Source organism: Medicago sativa, chromosome 5 (assembly GCF_051527215.1).
Source record: "Medicago sativa cultivar Bolivia chromosome 5, Bolivia_mono, whole genome shotgun sequence".
NCBI lineage: Eukaryota > Viridiplantae > Streptophyta > Magnoliopsida > Fabales > Fabaceae > Medicago > Medicago sativa.
In genome coordinates this window covers 3,646,382-3,667,611 of record NC_140753.1, presented here as the reverse complement: position 1 = coordinate 3,667,611, position 21,230 = coordinate 3,646,382, and the positions used below count along the sequence as shown (strand labels likewise).

Below are 21,230 nucleotides of genomic sequence, written 5' to 3'. Positions count from 1 at the left end.
CACGTTGAAATTGATTGCCTCATTGTGAGGGAAAAGCTTCAGGCTGGCCTCTTCAAGCTCTTGCCAGTTAATACTCATGATCAGTTAGCAGATTTTTTTACAAAGTCTCTGTTTCCACAACCTTTTACTCATCTACTATCCAAGTTGGGCTTGTTAGACATCTACCACTCTCCAACTTGTGGGGGGCTATTACATAGTGATAGTTCAGAGTGCAATAAACAAAACTAGAAGCTTTCTTGTACTTCAAGTTCAGTTTGAGAATTGTACTACCCTTCTAAGTATAGTACAATAAGGGATAGTATATATACTCTCTTGTACACTCTTTCACTATTAATGAATCATTTTCTCTTTTCCATTAGATTCTTAATATTTATCATTGAACAAGCTTTAGATTTTTACTATTAAGAGTAAACTACATAATGCATATCATAAATATTGCAATGATTTTCAAGGCAACCATAGTAAACCATTACTCTAATTGTAATGAACATAAATTTCACTTTGTACAACTGTTATAAAAAAGTAGAAACAATTGTACATACTGGATTTGTACAAGTCCATAAATAAATTAAATATATGGACATAGATTGCAGATATTATTTATAAACAGAAAATTACATATTAAAACACCATAAGCTAATTACATCACATCACTTATGTTATTTTCAATCTACATTTTCTCTCCTTCACCAGAAGACAAGATCAGTAACAACACTCTCTAAACACAGGATCTATGTTGCTTCCCCACTTGTTATTGTACATCTCCAAAAGCTTTTCAGCTGGTGTCATACCTGGCCACAGTTTCATCTCATGAAAGGTTTCTTTGAAAAAGATAGAAATGAAGTTAAAAGTAAACTAACTTAGATACCTGTTCCAACCACTTCAATCAATGGATCCAGAAAAATGGTTTCATTTAAGCATCTTCTGTCCAAACCATCCTACAAAAAAAGATTGATTGAATTAGACTTCTAGATAATAAAATCAGAATAACAATTAGCATTGACCTTAAAGATACCTTTGCCCACTTCAACACATCTTCAGCAACATGTTGTAACATTCTACCTTGAAATGGAGTCTTTAATCCGGTAAAAGGAACCTAAACATTAAAATAGAATGATTGAAGTCCCTAAGGTCCTAGAAATTTTAAAAAACAAGAATACAAATCTTTGAATTGGTTGTTTTTCATTACCTGATTTCTCAAATACTGTCTGTCATCATCGGTCCAATCAGCAATCATATCTAGAACATTATGTAGTGAAACCTCATCATAGAGTAGACCGACCTGACATAGGAAAGATTACCATAATAAACCAAGGTTAAATTAATCAAAATAACAACATTAATTGTGTGAATTAATTAGGACTAAAGTTAAACTCCGACCACATGCCTTGTTCACCAAGGCAATTAAGTTTCACAACCTTTGATCCTTAACTCAAGTTATATGCACTATAATTCTAAAGACAAATTAAACCCAATTTTACAATGTATATATTCGATAATGCTGTGTAAATAGAGATGAATTACCCAAAAAGCAGGCAAAGCACATAACATGTTCAAAGGCCCCCCATCAGCACCTCTCATTTCCATGTATTTCTTTAGCCTGACCTGCATCAAATTTAACACGTACAAACAACTTAACTTAGTCTTATGGTGTCGACATTGAGTGATTACATTCAATTACTTCTATTTTAGATAGTATCAATGTTGTGTCCAATGTCCATATCTATGTCAATGTTTCATAGATTGATAGTGATATGCAAATGTCTTAATAACCTCGGGAAATATTGTTGTGAGGTGATTTTCCCAATCACTGATTGTTGGCACTTGACCTCGAATGGCAGGGAGTTTACCAGCCATGAAGTCCTGCACAAAACAATAGTACAACATTGATTAAGTACAATTAATCATTCTTCAAAAATTAATCACAAACAGCATTAAAGGAAAAGATTACATGTAATGGATAGATAGTTTAAGAAATAAAAGATAATAACCCGGAATGACATGCCACCACATGGAATATATTTATTTTTTCGATACGCAAATATCATCGGTACATCAAGAGCATAATCAACAAACTGCTCAAACCTGTTGCAAAAACACACACCAAATCAAACCACACTTCTTGCATTTGAACTTTATTTAAAACTTGGAAAAGTATAGATTAACATACCCAAAAGTATCATAAAAAACAAACGGGAGCATTCCAGTACGACGTTTATCAACCTGACCATTCACATGGCTGTTTGAACAAGCAATGGAAAAAATTAAATTAAAATTCATAACAGAAAACAGTTAATTAAGGTGCCTAAATAATTAAAACAGTTATACACCTTCTAAAGCTGACGTAACCGTTTGGAGCTCCTTGCTTGAAAGGTGAATTTGAAAATAAGGCTGTTGCTAACTGGTTTATTTAATTGTTGTACAAGTAAGATTAGATACATTAAGAATCAGAAAATTTTCAGTAACATTGGAATGGAACGAACGGACATTATTAAATTAAATTTCTCACCGGCTGCAAAGCTAGACTCGCGCGCATTTTCTTGATCATGTCTGCTTCTGAACCGAAGTCCAAATTTACCTAAATCCGCAGATGATTTGTATCTGTTAGTATTAAATTTTGTCTCTGTAATTTAAATAATAAAAGAGATAAATGTGTCACAAACTATGTGTTGTAATTAAAATATAAAATTGAACTCACCTGAACTGAGCATGTCATTAATAATGATTGAACACCAAGTAACCCAAATTTACTGAAGTAATTTTGCATAATGTTGTAACGTACCTAGAAGAGATCAATGTACAAGTGAAGTATTGAAAAAGGAGAAATTAATCAAGTGAAACCAAATATCAGCAACCATTCCAATAATCAGAATCTTAAGAAGCATTTACTCTATTAGGATGAACAATAGCTTATATAAATGGTGGAAGTTTTGTGCATTCCAATCTTATTTTAACAAGTCCATCCAGCTAACTATGCATTCAAATATTGATAAGTAAATCACCACATAAATATTATTTACCTTTGGCACTCTAGGTATGTCTTCTAGTCTCCATTTAGGCTGAAAACCTAATCCCATAAATCCAATTCCCATTTCCTCTGCAACAGTTTTAGCCTATCAAACATGAGATCAAAATAAAACAAATTGTGTTGCAGTTTACATTCTCATAGTCACTGCCTTCAAAATATGATGTTGCATTGCAGTCCATGATACATATGGTAATAGGAAATATTATATTTGAAGCGTATCCATATTTTGGAGCCGGAGTTCATAATTTAAATTCCATAAAATGCAAATACTAACCTGATAGAGGTGCAAGTTAATCTCATCATAAGTCTCATGCAATGTTTTGAATGGTGCACCACTAAGCTCAATTTGTCCACCAGGCTCCAATGATATGCTTTGCTTCCCCTAGGTACAAATGATCAATTTAGCCTAAATTTTTTCATAAAGAAAAAATGAATCAAAATATTATATATATGGTCTTACAGTTTTGAGTCCTATGATGTTGTCACCTTCCATAATTTTATCCCAATGAAACCTTTCAGCAATGCCATTAAGTAAAGGTGATATTTGTTTGTATTTGATTGGACGTAAAGTATCAAACTCAAAACCAAACTTCTCATGTTCTGTGCCTATTCTGCAGTCACACATTCATAAATTTGACATTAAATTCCATACACAAGATTAAAAAATGGTAAATATTGGTGAATTAATGTTGATTTTTTTTTCTACCTCCATTTTGCCTTAGGCTTGCAACCAGATGCCATGTAATCAATTAAATCATCCTTTGTTAATGGCTCAGTGGCAATAACTGGAGCCTCTATGGCTGGTCCAGTGGCAACAATAACACTTCTCCCTTTTCTGCATTTTAATATCTCTCTATCTTTGTACAAAAACTTATAATGGACTGAACCACTACATAGGGAAGATAATTTAAAATATGCACCTTCCCTTCGGTTGTTTGAATCAACTTTCCCTAAAACCATGGATGATGATCCTAATGTCCCTTTAAGGCTAAGGAGTCCCATTCTGCCTCACTGAAATTAACAACATATATAATTTAATCAAATATAGGTGTTTGTATATAATTTATTTTTATGAGACATAAAACAAAACTGTTTTATATAAATTAAAAGTTATTTTTATATATAAGCTACCCTAAAAATGATTAAACTCTTTATATACATGTCATAATTTTTGTTTCATAAATTCTATTAAGCAAGCGTAAAGAAAGTTCTAATAAACAATTTCACATGTGTTATTTTATAAATGAACACACGTAAATTGAAGCAAAGCAAGTTTAATATTAATATTGATCAAAACAGCTTGCTTAATTTGAATATGACTAATATTATAACATAGAGACTACACGTGATGAACTATATATAGCTAAATGCATGCATTGATATTATTTTTTGACTAACAAGTACACGAAACAAACATTTTCAGCAGATTGCAATTAACTGATGAAATGAAAAGTTAAGTTACCAGGTAGCTAGAATTAATTGGATTGGATTATTCAAATGTGATTGTGAAAGGAGTGATCATAGATGTTACTAAAATGGTTACCAAGTACAGTTCTAATCAAAACAATTAAAATTGAACAATTTATACATAGGAATGGTACGGATTGTTTGGTCTTGGTTGTGCAACACGTGTCACTTGACTGACACGTCAGCTAGCTAGTTTGGCTTATGTTATCAACGGTGCCCCCCACCTTTGCTTGACAAGTGTTATGTTCTTCTCACTTTGGGATATACAGTGAATCCCTTTTGGTCGGCTATCGGTGAGACTCACACTATTTTATTCTATTTTAAAGATAAATCAATTTAGCTAGATATGTGAGATTGAAAACATATACCGTCCCGTCAGTTGCTAAAGACAATACATAATATATACAAAGTTTGGGATTCGAACCTAGACACCGCAGCCAATTAAAAAAAAAAAAAACCTAGACACCGCAGAAAAAGAAGATTGAAAACATATACTTACTTGCATGATGGAAGAGTAATCTACTCTGCAACTTAAAAGAGGTTAAAGATTTTTTTTTTTTTTGGGTTAAATATGTTTTTAGTCCTTATAAATATGTCAACTTTTCGTTTTAGTCCCTCTAAAATTTTCATTCGACTTTTAGTTCCTATAAAATTTTGAATCACTACTTTTGGTCCTTATTTTTAATTTCATTTTTGTATTTTTTAATGAAATTGTGCAGAAATGCGTAAAGTATTCTAAAAAAATTTCCTAAAAAAAATTAGAATTTTTTAACATAACACAAATTAAATATGAATTTTTAACCGTAAAAAATATAAAAATTCATATTAAATTCATGTTTTGTTAAAAAATTCTGAATTTTTTTTGGAGTGATTCTTATAATAATTTGAATTTTTCTGGAAAATTTTATTAAATAATATGAATTCTACATATGATTTTACTTTAAAAGAGGGACCAAAAGTGAAGATTGAAAATTTTATAGGGACTAAAAGTTGAAGGAAAATTTTAGAGGGACTAAAACGAAAATTTGACATATTTATAGGGACCAAAATCATATTTAACCCTTTTTTTCGTGAGTATGACTCAGCTGTTCAAATTCCGAATAAAAAAACTTTTTCTTATTTATTTAAGGAATTAAAATAGATAACTTGTTAAAAAAACACTCTTGTACATTCTTTTAAAAAAAACTTTAGTATATTTTTTTGTTGATTAAGATAACTTTAGTTCACAAAAGTTTTGTATTTATTATTTTGACAAAAAATTGACTTATATTTCTAAAAAATATTCTTCATATGTGTAGTGAATTCAGACAAAACTCACACTATTAATTTGAGGTGTTGAACAAAATTTAACAACAATCAAAGTTAAGTGATCAAAGAATAACATACAATAAAAGAAAGGTAAAGGAGAAGAATGAAAAAACACCGAAACTTATTCACCAAGATTCAACTGATAATAATTATTTGATACTTAATTATTCATTGATAATAATTATTTGATAAAAAAAATTATTCATTAATAATTATTCTTGTTTCAATTTAATTAAATTTAAATTTTTGGGTCCGTTTGAATTGACTTATTTTCAAGCTTATGAAAAATTGTTTATGCAAATAAATAAGTTTTTATGTTATTCATAAATTCTCAATAGCGAATTATTGTATTTCAATAATCAGTTTTTTCATAAATTATCTTGACAAACTTATGAATAATACATAAAATATTGTTTATTTGCATAAGCTAAAAAATAAGTGAATCGAAACAGACCTCCTCATCCGAAATCCCAATTTTTAATTTTTACCTGCTTGACCAACTCTTAATTACCTTTTTTAAGCCTAAGGATCTGAAGAAGGAAAAATCCTTTAGAACTAATCCCATAGGATCCATGGAAATATGGGTACCTAAGTCTGGAATTTTTTATGCTTTAGATATGATTTATGGGAGAATCAAAGCTCCAGTCATGGTACGTGGACAATGGATGCTCACGACATATGACAGGAGAAAATGATATGCTCCGAACCCTAACCTTGAAAGATGGAGGAACCGTGGGATTCAAAGGAAACAAGAAAGGCAAGATTATTGGTATGGATACTATAAAAATGTTTGTCATTTTTCCATTCGGTACCATTCGTTCATGATTCAACTGTGGGTTTTCAATTTTCCAATCCATTCGATAGAATTGTTTTTTCTTTATGGGTTATGAAGAGAAAAAAAGAAAAAAAAAACTAACGACGAATAAACTTTACACCCAAAGCATCCGTTAGGAGAATGGGGTATAGATCAAAAGAGGGTCCGGTAAAACAACAAGTCTTGAATAGGCTAAAACACCTAACTTAACCAAATAATCTGCTGCAAAATTTCCTTCACGTAAAGTATGAGTCAACCCGACATCTCAATCCAAAAGAAGAAGATGCTTAGTTGTGCGACAATTGTTTAACAGAAGGATCAAGAAAAAACATTTTAATTCATATTTGTTTACTCAAGGCAAGATTTTCTTTTTTTTTACTAAACTCAACGCGAGATTGTTAATGCGTATAGTTTATATTTTCCTTTTTTATTTATTTAATTTCTTTTTCGTTTTTAATGGAAATTACGTGATGAACATAGGTCTCGAATTACATTAACTGGAACTCATAAATTACATAACTTAATCCACACGTTATATCTCGATTGATAAAAAAATGTCGAAATTGTTAGGTAGACTCCGTGATCAGGGTTTAAACCTTGATTTCTCAACTTATTTATGTAGTTTTCAATTATGTCATTTCGTCTATCGTCCAAAATAAAATAAAATTTCATTAGCTCAAATAGTTTTAAAGAGGTTCATCTCAAATCTTCTTCGATGAAACATCTAGAAATGCAGACTTTACAATATTTCCCAAGTTGTCTTAAACACAATTCTTCATTGTTTATTATCTTCGCACTTCATAACATCCATATATAAGAGTACCAATCTTGATTGATCAACCCGACTTATCAATATAAAATGACAAGCTAGTTTAACTTTTCTTAAAGTCTTGAATCTTCCTAGTGTCAATTTCGAGGGATTTTGTTTTATTTTGAGCTAAGTAAATGGGTTTAGATCTCTTCTTCATTTAATGTAGATGACAGTTACTAATTTACCCTTGGGTCAGGGTCTCAATCTAACTTTGAGACACACGTTACTTGTTTGCAACATAACCTGTCGTGAGTCAAATTCCGTGTTCATTGTTTGTGAATTGTAACAGTGAGAACAATTCAAAGCGGTTGTGTGAGAAATGGTGAATCGGCGCTTCACTCAGGTGGCCACAAGTGATGACGAAGAAGACGAAGCACCACCGCCACCTCAGCATTCAAAGCTTCGCAAACGAAAGAAGATGAAGCTTATAGACGAAGAAGAAGATGAAGAATCCAACGACAATAGCAATAACGATAGCGATGCGAAGGAAGAAGAGAAAAAGGATTCGCCTCAAACTCCAGAGGATGCAAAGCCGATTGGTGAACCCCTTAGGGTTTCGGGAAAAGGAAGAGGGAGGAAGAGACATTACGAATCGTTTGAGTTTGATGGAAATCAATATTCTCTTGTAAGTTTCGTAACGTTTTTTTCCGTGATTTGATTTCGTGATTCAAATGCTATAACGCAAATTGTTGTTTTTTGTAGGAGGATCCTGTAATGCTTGTGCCTGAGGATAAAGAACAAAAACCATATGTTGCTATAATCAAGGTAATTAATTAATATGCCTAATTGTGATTTAGAATTAGGGTTGAAAGATTGAACATTTTGATCAGTTTTTGATGAAGGTAACTAGCTTATAGAATGATTGAACATTTGGATCCTCCTTTCATGCATTCTAAACCCTAAAATGTTGTTGAGGGTGCAGAGAAAAATTATAGGAAGGATCTAAACCCTATCAAAAATTTGTTTGCTAACTTAGTAGATACACAACTCTAGCTGACATGTTATTGTTATGCGACATTGTTTACGTTGTTAAGTTTTTCCGTTTCCATTGTCATGCTTTGGATTTAGCATTAGGATATTGAAGCTAATTTGGTTTTTAAGTGGAAATTTTTATTCTGTTTGATTAATTACGTGTTGATATTGATATCTGATCCATCAGGACCACCACCAGTAGTCAAGTACAATATCTGTAACTCTGGTATAGGAAAAGATTAATAATGCAGAGCTGTGATATAATTTAGGAAAGGCATAATGTAATAATGTCGTACAATTACTTTAGTTTGTGTTACGTTGATGTTGTAAAGGGTTTCCCTCCCCTTATCAGCTCCATCTAACAAACGCTCCATTTAGTCCATTTATGTTCTTGGGTGAAAGCCATGTGGCAAAAAATAATTTAAGGGCTGAGATTTATTTTAAGTTAAAAAATTTAACATTTGTTTTTATTAAATCAAAACCAAATATGTTTCCTCTTCCGTCGCTGCCCATCGCCGCCAACCTCCTCTCACTGTGTTGCGCTTTCTCTCCTCTTCTCATCTTTGTCTCGCCGCTGCCATCACAAACGAATCCATAGCTCTGTCGCCGCTCTCCCCTCTTTAATTATCGGGGATCTCCTGGATTTTTCTCCGATGAAAGTAACGATGTTGGGCTGTGAAAAATAGATCTGATTTGTATGGTCAAGTTGGAATTAGTGATTTGATTTTCGATTTGTATTATTGGGAATCTCAGGTTATCAGTTTCGAATTCGATATCGAATCTCAGGTTATCTGTTTCCAAGCGTTGCTGGACTGATAATTCAAATGCGAATGATTTGAATCAAAAAGATGTGCCACATTGGGAGGTTCAAGGCGGCGGGAGGAGGTTCAAGGCGGTGGGCTACGGTGGAAGAAAAAGAGTGATCATAAGAGAGAAGAGGAAGATATTGTTTTTATTGTTTTACTAAGCAAATGTTAATTTATTAACTTAAAATCTCAGCCCTCAAATTTTTTTTTTTTGCCACATGTCTTCCATCAAGACCCTAAATGGACTAAATGGAGCATTGGCTAAATGGAGCATACCTGAACTCCTTATCAATATTTATTTTTTACTCCTTTCTGCTTTTCTTGATTTTCTGGATTAATACATCCTTTCAATCTGAGTGTTTTGATATTGCTTTTCTGTCAGGACATTATACAGTACTTTAGTGGCAGCATAATGGTGGCTGGACAGTGGTTTTATCGTCCTGAAGAAGCTGAAAAAAAAGGCGGTGGAAGCTGGAAATCGTGTGATACAAGGGAGCTTTTTTATAGTTTTCACCGTGATGAGGTTCCTGCAGAGTCTGTTATGCATAAGTGTGTGGTGCATTTTGTGCCCTTGAACAAACAGTTTCCGAAACGTAAGCAACATCCTGGCTTCATCGTACAAAGGGTGTATGACACTTTGGAAAGGAAACTCTGGAAGCTGACTGATAAGGACTATGAGGATGTTAACCAGCAAGAAATTGACGAGCTTGTTCAGAAAACTATGAAACGCATCGGTGATCTACTCGACATTGAGCCTGAAGAAGCCCCTCCTGCTGTTCAGGAGGACATGACAAAAAATAAAAGAAGCTTAAGGAGAAAGAGCATTTCTCCCATTGATGTTTCAAGGGAGGAGGAAGGAGTTTCTAAGAGTGACCAACATTCCAAGCCTGAAACACCTGGGAGTTGTGTTAATAATGACTCAGAGCATCATCGCATATTAGTAAATTTCAATGCACTAACTGGAAACATTCATCGTGACAAATGGTTGGAGAGGTTGCTTCAACACATTCAGTACATGTGTAATAATGATGATAGTACAGAAAAGGAAAAAGGATCAGGAAATGCCGAGTCTGATGCAATCAAGAATAAAAGCAATGATAGAACTTCAGAAATAGCAAATGACTCTCAGGACAAGGGTCAGAAGGTATAAAATTTATGTTTTATTTGGGTTATCAATTATTTATTTTCTCATCCTGTTCTTACTTCCCTTTCCTTAAGGAGTATATGAATTCTGTCTTTTTTTCTCTTTACAGAGTTCCGAGTCTTTTGTGTGGCCAGATGCTGCTGTTTCAGCCATAGTTGCTCTTGAAAAAACTTCCCATGAGGCTTTTTCAACAGATTTTCAGAAGTATAACCAAAAGTTGCGGCAATTAGATTTTAATCTCAAGGTCAGAAGCTGGCATTCTGCATATATAAATTATACCCTTGAAATAATTATAATTATTATATTTGAGTCATTGAAAAAATTCATATTGTTGCTACATTTTAAGGTGTGGGTTTCAATGTATTGATTTCTGTTCTTATTATCTTATAAATTTATATTTATCTCTAGGAGGTTAAAAGCTCGAGATAAAAGTATTGTCTTTCTATTCATAACATAATGAGAAACAATGAGTTGGAATGTTGGATGATCATGCTGTAGCATACTAAGTAATTATATGTTTACAAAGCACACAGTAATGTTATGTGCATTATCTCTTAATGTCATTGAAAAGAAAGGGAAAAAGAAGCTAGCTGTAAATTTTCTCAACCTACCTCTTATTTATAACTTTACCATTGTCACATCCAATCCTCTTGCGGTGTTTTTGGCTTGCGAAATCAATGTGGCAGCACCATGGTTATAACGACGTTTTTGGCTTGAGAATTAATATTTTTTTCTTATACATGTCATTTTTTCTCCGCAGTGGTAATGATGAACTGAATATTTTATTCCATTTTTGTGTTCTTTGCAGAACAATGCATTGCTAGCACGCCGTCTGTTAAATGGAGAGTTGAAACCTTCTAAAATTTTGAATATGACACCCATTGAATTAAAGGTACGAGATTGTCTAGATGTGGTATTTTCTAAAATGTTCAATGGAACTTATGACCTGTCAGCTGAATGAAATGAAGTTGCTTAGTAGATTTTTGACTACTATTTTCCAATTTAAGCTAGCAGCATTCAGTTTTTTGTTTATATCACTGAATTTCTATTAATTCGACCTTCTACAATAGTCTCCAAAATGTTATGCTCCTTTGATTATTTCTTTATCCTACTAAAAGAAATGAATATACAAGAAGCAAGAAAATTTGATTGCTCAAGACTTTTATTTTAGAAAATATTAAGTTGGAGCATTTGGAACTTTTTCTAGGGGGAAGTGGATGATTACAAACCTCTTCCCTTGTATCCTTGAAAAATGTCGACCACCCTCCCCCCTTTTTGTTGCATTTTTGTAGACTGTCCTTATTGGGTTAAATGACTATAACATTGCATAGTATTATTGTTGGTTGGAGATGAACTTTCAGCCTTGCAGAAAACATTCACGTAGAAACTGTAATCCTCTTCGATGCTTGTTTTGTATGGAATTGCTTTTGTAGGTTGATTCTATTTAAAACAATGGTGTAGTTAATATAAAATAGATAAACTCTCAGAACACTGGAAATGGCTCATGCTTTCAAACGGTGCTTGAAATCTTTTTTTTTTTTCCTTTCATTTAAACAGCAAGTAATCATTTTCATTTAAACAGCAAGAAATAATTTTTTCTTTCATTTAAAGCTATTTGCGCTTTTTCTTTGATCTAAACAGCAAGTAATGCATGCACTTCATAAACAACTATTAATTGAAATAATAGTGCTTCCTGTCCTCAATAAAAGATGCTTTTGAAAAGGTTAAACTGCATATTGATTGTTTGGTTTCGTATGGTCATCTACTAAATATGAACTTCAGGAGGGTTTGACTGCTGAGGAAAAAACCAAGAAGGAGCCTGATGAGAAACAACACATGCAAGTAAGTTTTCCTTCCTTTCTCCCACTACAATTTTTTCTCTGTTGTGTGAAAATCTGCTGACTTCAGCTTTCCCTTTCCCTCAAATAGATGACAGATGCCCGCTGTTCAAGATGCACAGATTCTAAGGTGGGCTTGAGGGAGATTATCCATGCTGGACATGATGACCGTTACCAGGTTTGCATTTTTTACTTGAAGTCAAAATTCCAAACGGACCAATGTGTCCTATAGCTTTAGAGCTTGGTTTGATTGCTTGCTGTTCTGCCTTTTCTTCAGCTGGAATGTGTTGCCTGTGGTAATTCCTGGTATGCCTCCCGTGATGAGGTGTCTGCACTGACCATAGATGCATTGGATTCAAAGAGAAGCATGAGCACAACACCATCTTCCACTGCAAAATTTGAAGATGTTCAGAAGAAGCTGGTGAGCCCCCGTGGCTCTGAAAACTCAGCTGATGACCTCTCTAAGAAAACAGGTGAACCATCTATTCCTGATTTGGCCGCCCAGAAGTCATTTGGCAAGCCCAAGAAAGATGACAATGTTGAGGCCAAAAGACAGGCTGATAAGGAATGATTTATGTTGTGCTCTTTAGACGTTGCAATTTGTTTACTTTGAGGCTGAAACCAGCAAAAGTTGTGTATGTAGAGTTCTGCTGTTTCATCACTTGCAGACAGTGATCTTTTGGTCCTAAAGGGTAGTGTTAATTGCATCATAGCAATATTTATTTGAGTTTACTTTGAGTCTGTAGTTGTAAACCTTTTGAAATCGTTAATAAACAAAATAGAAAATTTCAATAAATAAAACTCGATGTTCTTTTCACATGCTCTGTACTTATTTGACTTCATCAAGTAGATGCATTACAACATCCCAGCGAGCTTGGTTCCCTACACTTGAGCATACACTATGTTTGGATATCTGAAGTAGAAGAAAATGGAATGGGATAGTCTTAGAACTTTGGCTTATGGCCTAGTTGATTACCACAAAAACATGTAAGGTAAGGGCTATCTCCCTATGTCTAGATGACCCCCACCCTGACACAACACACTAAAGGTGTAATAGTGTTGTGAAGGTTGGCAAAGTGGCTCAATCGAGAGAGTTAGACACATCTGATAGGTAAGTGGGATCCACTAAAACACTAATATATTTTTCATGTATGTCTCATGTGTGAACAATGAATGAATCAAATACGAACTCAATAAAAGACCGTAGATGTTGTCGGACTAAGGTGAACTCAACTCATTAAAAGTTGTTACATTTCTCCATCTATCCCTTATTATAACCAATTTCATGAATCTTATTACTTTTTTAGGTGTTTCTTATGAAATCTTATTAAAGTTGGTAAGGAATAATAGGAGCGAAATTTCCCTCTCATGTTAGGGGCAATTTAGGAAGTTTGTGCTTTCTAATCCCGCTTAATCCTCTTTAAGCCCGCCTAAATCCACTGTTTAACCACTTGACCTTTCCTTTTTACGGTTAGCCCAATTTACTTCGTTTTAGTGGCAACATCACGGGTCTTTTGTCGCTCTCAATATCCTCTTAAATCATCAAATTAACCAGGCTTAAATATGTTAATTGTCTTTGTATGTTTGCGTATTTTTTGTTTTCGTCTCTATATCTTTTTTTTTTGTCTAAAACAAACCTTGTAAGTTATAAATGTTTTGGTTTTGGTTCATGTTGTCATCATTTGTTACAAAAACTTGTAAGTGAAAAACGAAGGATGACGTGGTGGTGTGTGACGTGACAAAACCAAAAGGCAAAAAACAATGTGAAGTGGATGATGAGTCACATAGTGAGAGATCGACCAAAACAACAAACAAAAAATTCGTAGAGGAACCAAAACCCAAAAAACAAAATTCATAGAGGGACCAAAACCAAAAAACGAGAAGACGAAAATTCAAATTTAATAACCTAGTTCTTCCATCTTCTTCTTGTTTTTCTTCCTCCATTTCCAGTGGAGATGTGTAAAGAAAATGTGCATATGCTTACATTGGTTCCCCAGGCAATTATTAAGGATAAATTGCTGAATGCAGGGTAAAGGGCTTAAAATATGACATCTTACGGTTTTGTTAATAGAAAATGAAGTTCACGGCTTAAAAATTTTGTATTAAACTATTATAGTTATCTTATTCTAATCATTGAATTATATAAGAGTGGAGAAACACATATAATCATCCAGTTGTTGACACGTGCACTGCAGATTGCCAATGAATCAAAAGATGGTGATTTTACTGTCAGGTGCTGCTATAACTCAATTCTAGGCACTGCAGAGGTAAGAGATAATGTTAAAGCTAATGATGCTAGTTATCACTCTATTATTGATAGACTATACAAAGGGAGAACAAGAAGTGTTGTTATGATTAAGATTATACAAAATGTGGATGAGTTGCATGTTGAACATTATAATCTTGTTACGAATAAATAATTAAACAACAACAAACTATTTAAAGTGGACTTGTTTGGTGAAGCATTTACGTTATCCAAAGACAATCGTTGGTTTGGTTTGGTTTCATTCCTGATGATGATATGGTATTGTAACTTTCAGAACAATAAGGCGCAAACTCTCTATGTAAGATATATAGAAATAAGCTAGGATAGTGCACAAAAAAAAAAAAAATGCTTTTGTAGAATGTAGATTATATGCTCTCTAGTTTTCTACTTAAAAGACCGTGTGTGAGAAAAGGGTCAAAATCCTCTCCATAACTTTTTGCAATTTGAAGAGAGATAGACACATAAAAAATAATGATGGTGGGATTCACTTAGTGATAGGACCCACCACTTATTTTTTTGTGTCTATCTCTCTCCAAATTGCAACAAATGGAAAAAGTTACAAATGGAGAGGATATATGCAGGTTGTTGAAAAAATGCGATTAATTACATTTGATAATTTGGTAGATAGTTATTGATTTTAATAAAGGAAATATTAACGACTGCCTCTAAAACACTTTTTAAGAATCTTAAATCATAAGTTTTTAATTCAGTGCATCAAAAATTAAAATGTTTGATTTTATTGAATAATCCAGGGCCGTTCCTATGAAATAGGAGGCTCGGCTTTCTATTTAAAATAGGCCCTCGGTAAAATAAAAATGCAAATTTTTTTGTGTAGCTAAGCTTCATTAAAAAAAAAATCTGAATGAGAAGAACTTCTAAACATGAAAGGAAATAAAAAAAATTAAGTGAAAGAGAGGTGAAATTTACCTAATAGTGTCGTTTGGATTTGTCACTCCTCCGTTGTGGAAAGGAGAAAATGAATGGTTTATGCAAAAAAGAAATGATTTAGATGATTCTTTCAATGAAATAGTTTTTCAAATTGATTGATTAAGTGATTATACAAATTGGGGGTGGTTTGATAGCACCAAATTTATGTCCAGAAAGGAGAACTGGAGTGTAGAAAAATCTCAAACATGTACTGAAGAAAGAAAAGAAAGTAACATATATTTTTTTTTATTTAAGTAGGGGTGAGTATTAGACTTAAATTTATTTTTTGAGACCCATAACATTTGGAAGGCCCGGCTTAGTTGAGCACCTTGCACTCCTAAAGGTTCGGCCCTGAAAGAATCATTACTTAAATTAAAATGCTTAAAGAGTGTCATGGAGACACTCTAAACAAAACCCTTTTAATAAAATATCAATTTTATAAGATAAATAAAGGAGTTTGCAAGTACAAATTACATGGTAGTTGCAAGACCTCTAAGATGTTGGAGGTGTATTTACTATTTAGAGTGATTTTAACTCTTTCAAACCAAAATAAATAAATAAATAAAGTAAGTCAGTCATTTATCTTACCCCAGGAACATAGTGAACAACCTTTTAGTTCAGTTGGTAGGGACAATGCATAATATATGCAAGTTTCGGGGTTCAAACTCATGTGACCATAAAAAAAAGTCTGTCCAAAGTTGTTTGTTACTATTATGGTTGGGTGGCTGGCATGGATGAGTGGTCCTACCCATATGGTGAGGTAGACAAAAATAAAGGTAAATAATAGAAGAGACAAAAGAAACACTATGATGGTGCTTGTAATGAAAAAAAGACATATATATGTAGCTTTTGTTTTTTAACCGGAGACATGTGCACAAGATCATCACTGCGCTGTCTCTTGTTTTTCTCATGTGTGAGAGAATTTTCAGTCCTTCTCTCTTGTCTCTACCTTCTTTTGGCGGCACTTTTATTTTGTATAACTGCTTATTCTTTAATACCTTCAAATTCAGTTCAACTTTGAAGATAAACAATGAATGTGTAGTGCAGTGCAGTGTATTCACATTGCTTTTCTTGTTTCTAGTTCACTTCTCCAAGATTCATTTCAGTAAGCTCTTTTCCTTTTCCTTTTCCTTTTTCCTCTTTTTTCACTGTTATTACGATTTGATATCAAAGAAACTTTACTACTGTTACTATACTCATCATTTGCACTACAATTATCATCACTTTCCAAAAACATATCTGCGTTACATAGTTCATCCAGCATTTTTATTTTTCTGTTTTCTTTGCAATTTCCTCAATATAGTATATCATAGGTTCTTTTTACTCCATCTTAAATTGTTATTTTCATGTTTTTCTGTGATTTTTCTGTTTATGCTGAATGAGAAGCTGAGCTAAATATATGTGCATTATTTTACTTGTAATAGTACCTTAGTAAGATTTAAAGTATGTTGAATGATAAACTGTTGCTGTTCAATTTTACTCACCCTTGAAAAAAACTAATATCTTTCCTCTTTTTTTTACTATTGTTTTTCCTTTATATAATAGTATAATTACAGGACTCTGGAATTATTGATGGGACAAGAGTTGGATCTCAATGACAAGTCTTCTGTGAGTCTCAGTCCAAATTCTGTTCTTCCATCTCATCAAAACTGTTCGAATGTGAAGACGGAGAAAGCATGTAGAAATGGGAAATTCAAAGAGGACTTTGCTGAGATCAATTCTTCATGCAAGAGCCTTCCATTTAGATCTCATAAACAAGAAGGGAATATAGAAAACAGAAAAGGTTCCATTTATCATAGTTCAAATCAGAAGAAAATGGCCACAATTCATGAAAGGAAGAAGATAGAAATTTCAAGTAGGACTAGTGACAACTCTTATTCTGGTAGCATTTTTTATGCATTGTGTGGTTCAGATGATGAAGGTTCTGTTGAGGTTGAGACACCTTCTTCAGTAATATCTCAGGATTCAGAATTGAGTTCTCAATCTCCATCTGTTTCTTGTTCCTGTGCTTGTATGGAACACAGCATATCAAGTAGTTTTATTGAATTGTGCATAAATTCAGGTGTTTGTGATAAAAAATCTAGTATAGTAGAAGTAACAGGTTCTGTAAATTCAAAGATTAGAAGTAATAAGGTTAATGATTCTCTTGTAATTGGTAATAATTCTCCTCTTAAAAAAGTGGAAATCTCCAATTCTCACCAACCATATCCATCAGAAAGTGATTGTTCATCAAGAGTGAGTTCAAAAGTCCCATTCACTCCAATCAGAAAAAGGCTAAATCCTTTCACAAAGTCAAAAAAAGTTGCAAGAAACATGGCTTGTCAAAAATCTTTGTTGAATGACTTCTCCAACACAACAAAAGATGCTGGCATTGTTTCTGAATTTATCAATAGAGAAATTAAGGATTCTAGTCTAGCATGCTCACCTGTTCATTTGCATGGTAATCTCAAGTTGAAAAACAAACAAGGACATCCTTATTTTGAGTTTAAGGTAAATTCCCCTGAACATGCCTTTGTTGCAAAGACATGGAGAGTAGGTAATGCTTTAAATTGGGTATATACATTTCACTCTGTTGATACTAGAACGAAGAATAATGCAGGCTTGGGAACTCAACATTGTGACAAAGATTCATCATCAATGGTAGCACAGATGCTAGTTTCTTGTAGTTTATGTTCTGCATTAGAAGATGGAGTAATTGGAAACTATATGGTTACAGAATTTGTGTTGTATGATTTTACTCATTCAAGAAAAAGTGTTATACCAAAGAAAAAGTCTTATAGCCAACAAGATGCTTCGAAAACTCTGAATGCTTCTAGCCTTGAAAGTGCTGCTATTGTTTTGCGAATACCGTTTCATAAGAGAGAAAGCTTGAAATACAAAAGAGGTGATAGAATGAAAACTAAAGCATATTCCAAACCAAGTGCTATCTCTTCACTAGTAGAGCAAGTGAAGGTGGTATTACCAATTGGAAACCATGGTTTGCCGAGTGCTGAAAGTGAGGGTCCTTCATCGTTACTTGATCGATGGAAACGTGGTGGAGGTTGCGACTGTGGTGGCTGGGACATGGCCTGCCCTCTTATTATTTTAGGCAATCCTAGTGTTCAATTTCATGAAGATCGCCCTCTTGTGGAGAAATATCAACCACTGGAACTTTTCTCTCAGCCTCAGGTAAAACATGAAATTCATATGAAGTCTTAATATTTTGAATGCGTTTTTGGGTGAACATTTGACGAATGTGATTTTGAGTGGATTTGATTTTATAAAATTGATTTGGTTAAATGTGTGTTTTCATTTGAACTGATCAAATAACATGTTTTATAGAAGCATGCTATTAGTTTCCCTGCATCGATTTTTTGGGCGATTTAAAAGCATGTTTGGTTAAGCACTTTTGTTCGAATTGGTTAAGCTTAAATAAACAGGTACTAAATCGTCATAATGCAAATTTTTTGCTTCTCTACTCTTACGATAATAACGTGTTTTATAGACAATTGATCGGTCAGCACAGAATAATGGAGCCACAGTAGTCAGAACATTCTTTAAATTAGCTTGGAGAATTCTATCATGTTACTTGTCTTTAGCTAGTATTTGGTATAAAGATAAAATGCATATACAATTGGATAAAAAGCAAAAAGATATTGGACAACAAGCTAATTCCATGAGACCAATGTACATACTATATAAGATTGTATGCTACAACAATGTGTTTTTGATTGGATCTTTCACTGTTTCATTCAGTTTTTCAGTAACATGCTTCAATTACGAGCCTCTTTGATTGTTTTTTCTTGTACTTACATTTTATCTATTTTTGGAGCACAGGGAACCAAAGAAAGTACTCCTACCTTTGGCATGACATTAGTTGAAGAGGGTCTATATGCAGTTGATTTCCATGCAAAATTATCTTCATTACAAGTTTTCTCCATTTGTGTCGCCATTTTGCATGGCACCTCTGCCTTTAGCGCTAAGGCAGAAGACGCGAAAAATCAACGGTTATCTCAATGCAGTTCATTAAATACACTAATTGAAGAAGAAGTAGAATTATTCATCAAATCAGTCATAACAGAGGAGAAGACGACAGTGTCTAATATTCACAAGGGAATTCATCGACCCTCTATGCTGAACCCGCCTTTTTCTCCTATTGGGCGAGTATGAAGTGTAGTTTACAGCTCACACTTGAATTCCAACATAGCCTGATTGAAGGCCGCAACTCGAGCGAAAATGGTTATTGCCAGCTATGAGTCCATATTGTATGCAATTGTTGGTAGAACCTGAAACATAGTCACAGAATTCGTTACCCTAACAAGGAACCGCGAATTGGTTCGTACGTACCGGTTCGCGGTACTTTTGCGAACCGGTTCGTCCAAATTCGTGTGGAATTCGCGGAAAACAGCGTACCAGCAAGATTGAAGAGAGATCCCGTAAAAAATCTCAGTTTTTTTCATTTTGCAGATTTGAACCCCAAATTAGGGTGAAGGAAAGGGTGAAGGAAAGGGTGAATTTGATGCTCAGTTTCACCCTTTATGTGATTAATTGCAAGTTGGTAGTGAGAATTAGTGGAGAAAGAAAAACTGAAAAGAGATGAACAAGAAGATGAACAGGGCAATTCTTTTTTCACAGAGAAGAAGATAACGGGTCAAGAAAGAGAAAGATTTATCTTTTTTTTTTTATTTAAAAAAAAATAAAAAAATTGGGTTCAATTAAGTATCATTACTATTCACCTAAACAAAAACCACGTTTACACCTTCTCAGTTTACAAGGAAGCCTTTCACTAGTCACAACAAGTCAAGAACTATTTATTATTTAATTTAACTACATTTCTTCAAAAGAAAATTAATTTAACTACATGTGGATTGGTAAAAAAAAAAACATTTCGTATGGTTCTTTAATTTTTATTAATGAAATTAATATTTTCTAATATATTTTTAAAACTAATTAGTTTTATTAATTTACCATATTCAATGTTTTACCTGAACGTACCAAATAGCGAACCGGCTCTGTATACCCCCCGCGTACCGAATTCTTTGACAGTTGGCGTACCGCGTACCCGAATTCGTACCACGTACCAAAGAGAACCGCGAATTGTGTGACTATGACCTGAAATTTGGTTAGAAGTGAACATGGTGAGGATGAAATTCACATCAATATAAGTAGAAGATGCTCTAGTTCTTTCTTATTTGAACATAGACTGGTTTATTAGGATTACTCATCATGTCAATAGAATAAGAATATATATTGCTAGATAGAAGAGTGAATACTCAGCTCTCATGGAGAAAATGTGGAGTGTCTAGTGGTGATGCCCAGGAGGGAATTGTGTGGGAAAAAAAGCCTCTCATTTTTAGAAGCATTTTTTTTATTAAAAGAAAATAAGAATAAAAAGACCATTAACTTATTTATCTTGGATAATAGTCGATGTTGTTACAACCTAGTGGTTTGGATGTGATGATATTTTATGTGGAATTTTGGGTTCGAATTTAGATCATCAGATTCTCTCCCTCCCTCCCTCCCTCTCTCTCTCTTCCTTTTAAATTCAAGTTTTTCTATCCAATTCTAGCCGACTCAATGAATTAGTCTCTACAATTACCATTAGATGATACATGATTCAAAAAAAAAAGGAAAATAAAAGGAGACTTTTGTGTTTTCTTCATTTTAAGTCTTAAACGTAGAAAATAACCAGAGCCATTTTAATAACTCTTCACTTCGTTCCCTACATTACTTTGCCTTGCTCCTTTCCCTCGCACTCTCACATAAATTCTTGTTGTACAATACACATCACTTTGATGGAAGAAGAGAAGGGAGAGTTCATACACTTTTCTTCCAATTTCTTAGTTTGTTTACTTGATATTACATAGCTT

At 33.5% G+C, this 21,230-nt stretch overlaps 3 protein-coding genes and 1 long non-coding RNA gene across 7 annotated transcripts; 2 read left to right on the top strand and 2 right to left on the bottom strand.

Moving 5' to 3' along the window:
* Positions 1 to 484: 484 nt before the first annotated feature.
* On the bottom strand, positions 485 to 4,584 carry LOC146919236 (glutamate--cysteine ligase, chloroplastic-like). Of its 3 annotated transcripts, XM_085712511.1 has the most exons (16): positions 4,491 to 4,584; positions 3,735 to 4,039; positions 3,489 to 3,639; positions 3,303 to 3,410; positions 3,021 to 3,113; positions 2,699 to 2,782; positions 2,510 to 2,578; positions 2,331 to 2,401; positions 2,171 to 2,239; positions 1,992 to 2,085; positions 1,774 to 1,863; positions 1,525 to 1,605; positions 1,190 to 1,282; positions 1,016 to 1,096; positions 869 to 938; positions 485 to 791 (listed from the first exon to the last, which is right to left on the bottom strand). In XM_085712511.1, exons 2-16 carry the CDS (start codon positions 4,028 to 4,030, stop codon positions 703 to 705), a joined length of 1,539 nt encoding a protein of 512 aa, XP_085568637.1. In that variant the 5' UTR covers positions 4,031 to 4,039; positions 4,491 to 4,584; the 3' UTR covers positions 485 to 702. The 3 variants fall into 3 exon arrangements, with proteins under 3 accessions (XP_085568637.1, XP_085568638.1, XP_085568639.1); XM_085712512.1 differs by lacking the exon at positions 2,699 to 2,782; XM_085712513.1 differs by lacking the exon at positions 4,491 to 4,584 and having other exon boundaries at positions 3,515 to 3,639.
* Positions 4,585 to 7,696: 3,112 nt separating this feature from the next.
* LOC146919235 (ASI1-immunoprecipitated protein 3-like) lies at positions 7,697 to 13,005 on the top strand. Its single transcript, XM_085712509.1, has 8 exons — positions 7,697 to 8,053; positions 8,131 to 8,193; positions 9,589 to 10,350; positions 10,460 to 10,594; positions 11,159 to 11,242; positions 12,133 to 12,192; positions 12,280 to 12,366; positions 12,466 to 13,005. The coding sequence occupies exons 1-8, from the start codon at positions 7,748 to 7,750 to the stop codon at positions 12,757 to 12,759; spliced, it is 1,791 nt and encodes a 596-aa protein (XP_085568635.1). The 5' UTR covers positions 7,697 to 7,747; the 3' UTR covers positions 12,760 to 13,005.
* Positions 13,006 to 16,107: 3,102 nt separating this feature from the next.
* On the top strand, positions 16,108 to 20,719 carry LOC146919233 (uncharacterized). Of its 2 annotated transcripts, none has more exons than XM_085712507.1 (3): positions 16,108 to 16,486; positions 16,938 to 18,549; positions 19,198 to 20,719. In XM_085712507.1, exons 1-3 carry the CDS (start codon positions 16,416 to 16,418, stop codon positions 19,528 to 19,530), a joined length of 2,016 nt encoding a protein of 671 aa, XP_085568633.1. In that variant the 5' UTR covers positions 16,108 to 16,415; the 3' UTR covers positions 19,531 to 20,719. The 2 variants fall into 2 exon arrangements, with proteins under 2 accessions (XP_085568633.1, XP_085568634.1); XM_085712508.1 differs by having other exon boundaries at positions 16,109 to 16,486; positions 16,927 to 18,549.
* Positions 16,645 to 20,608, bottom strand: LOC146919234 (uncharacterized). Its single transcript, XR_015011385.1, has 2 exons — positions 20,473 to 20,608; positions 16,645 to 19,646 (listed from the first exon to the last, which is right to left on the bottom strand). It is a non-coding gene; the product is annotated as an uncharacterized LOC146919234 (long non-coding RNA).
* Positions 20,720 to 21,230: the final 511 nt, after the last annotated feature.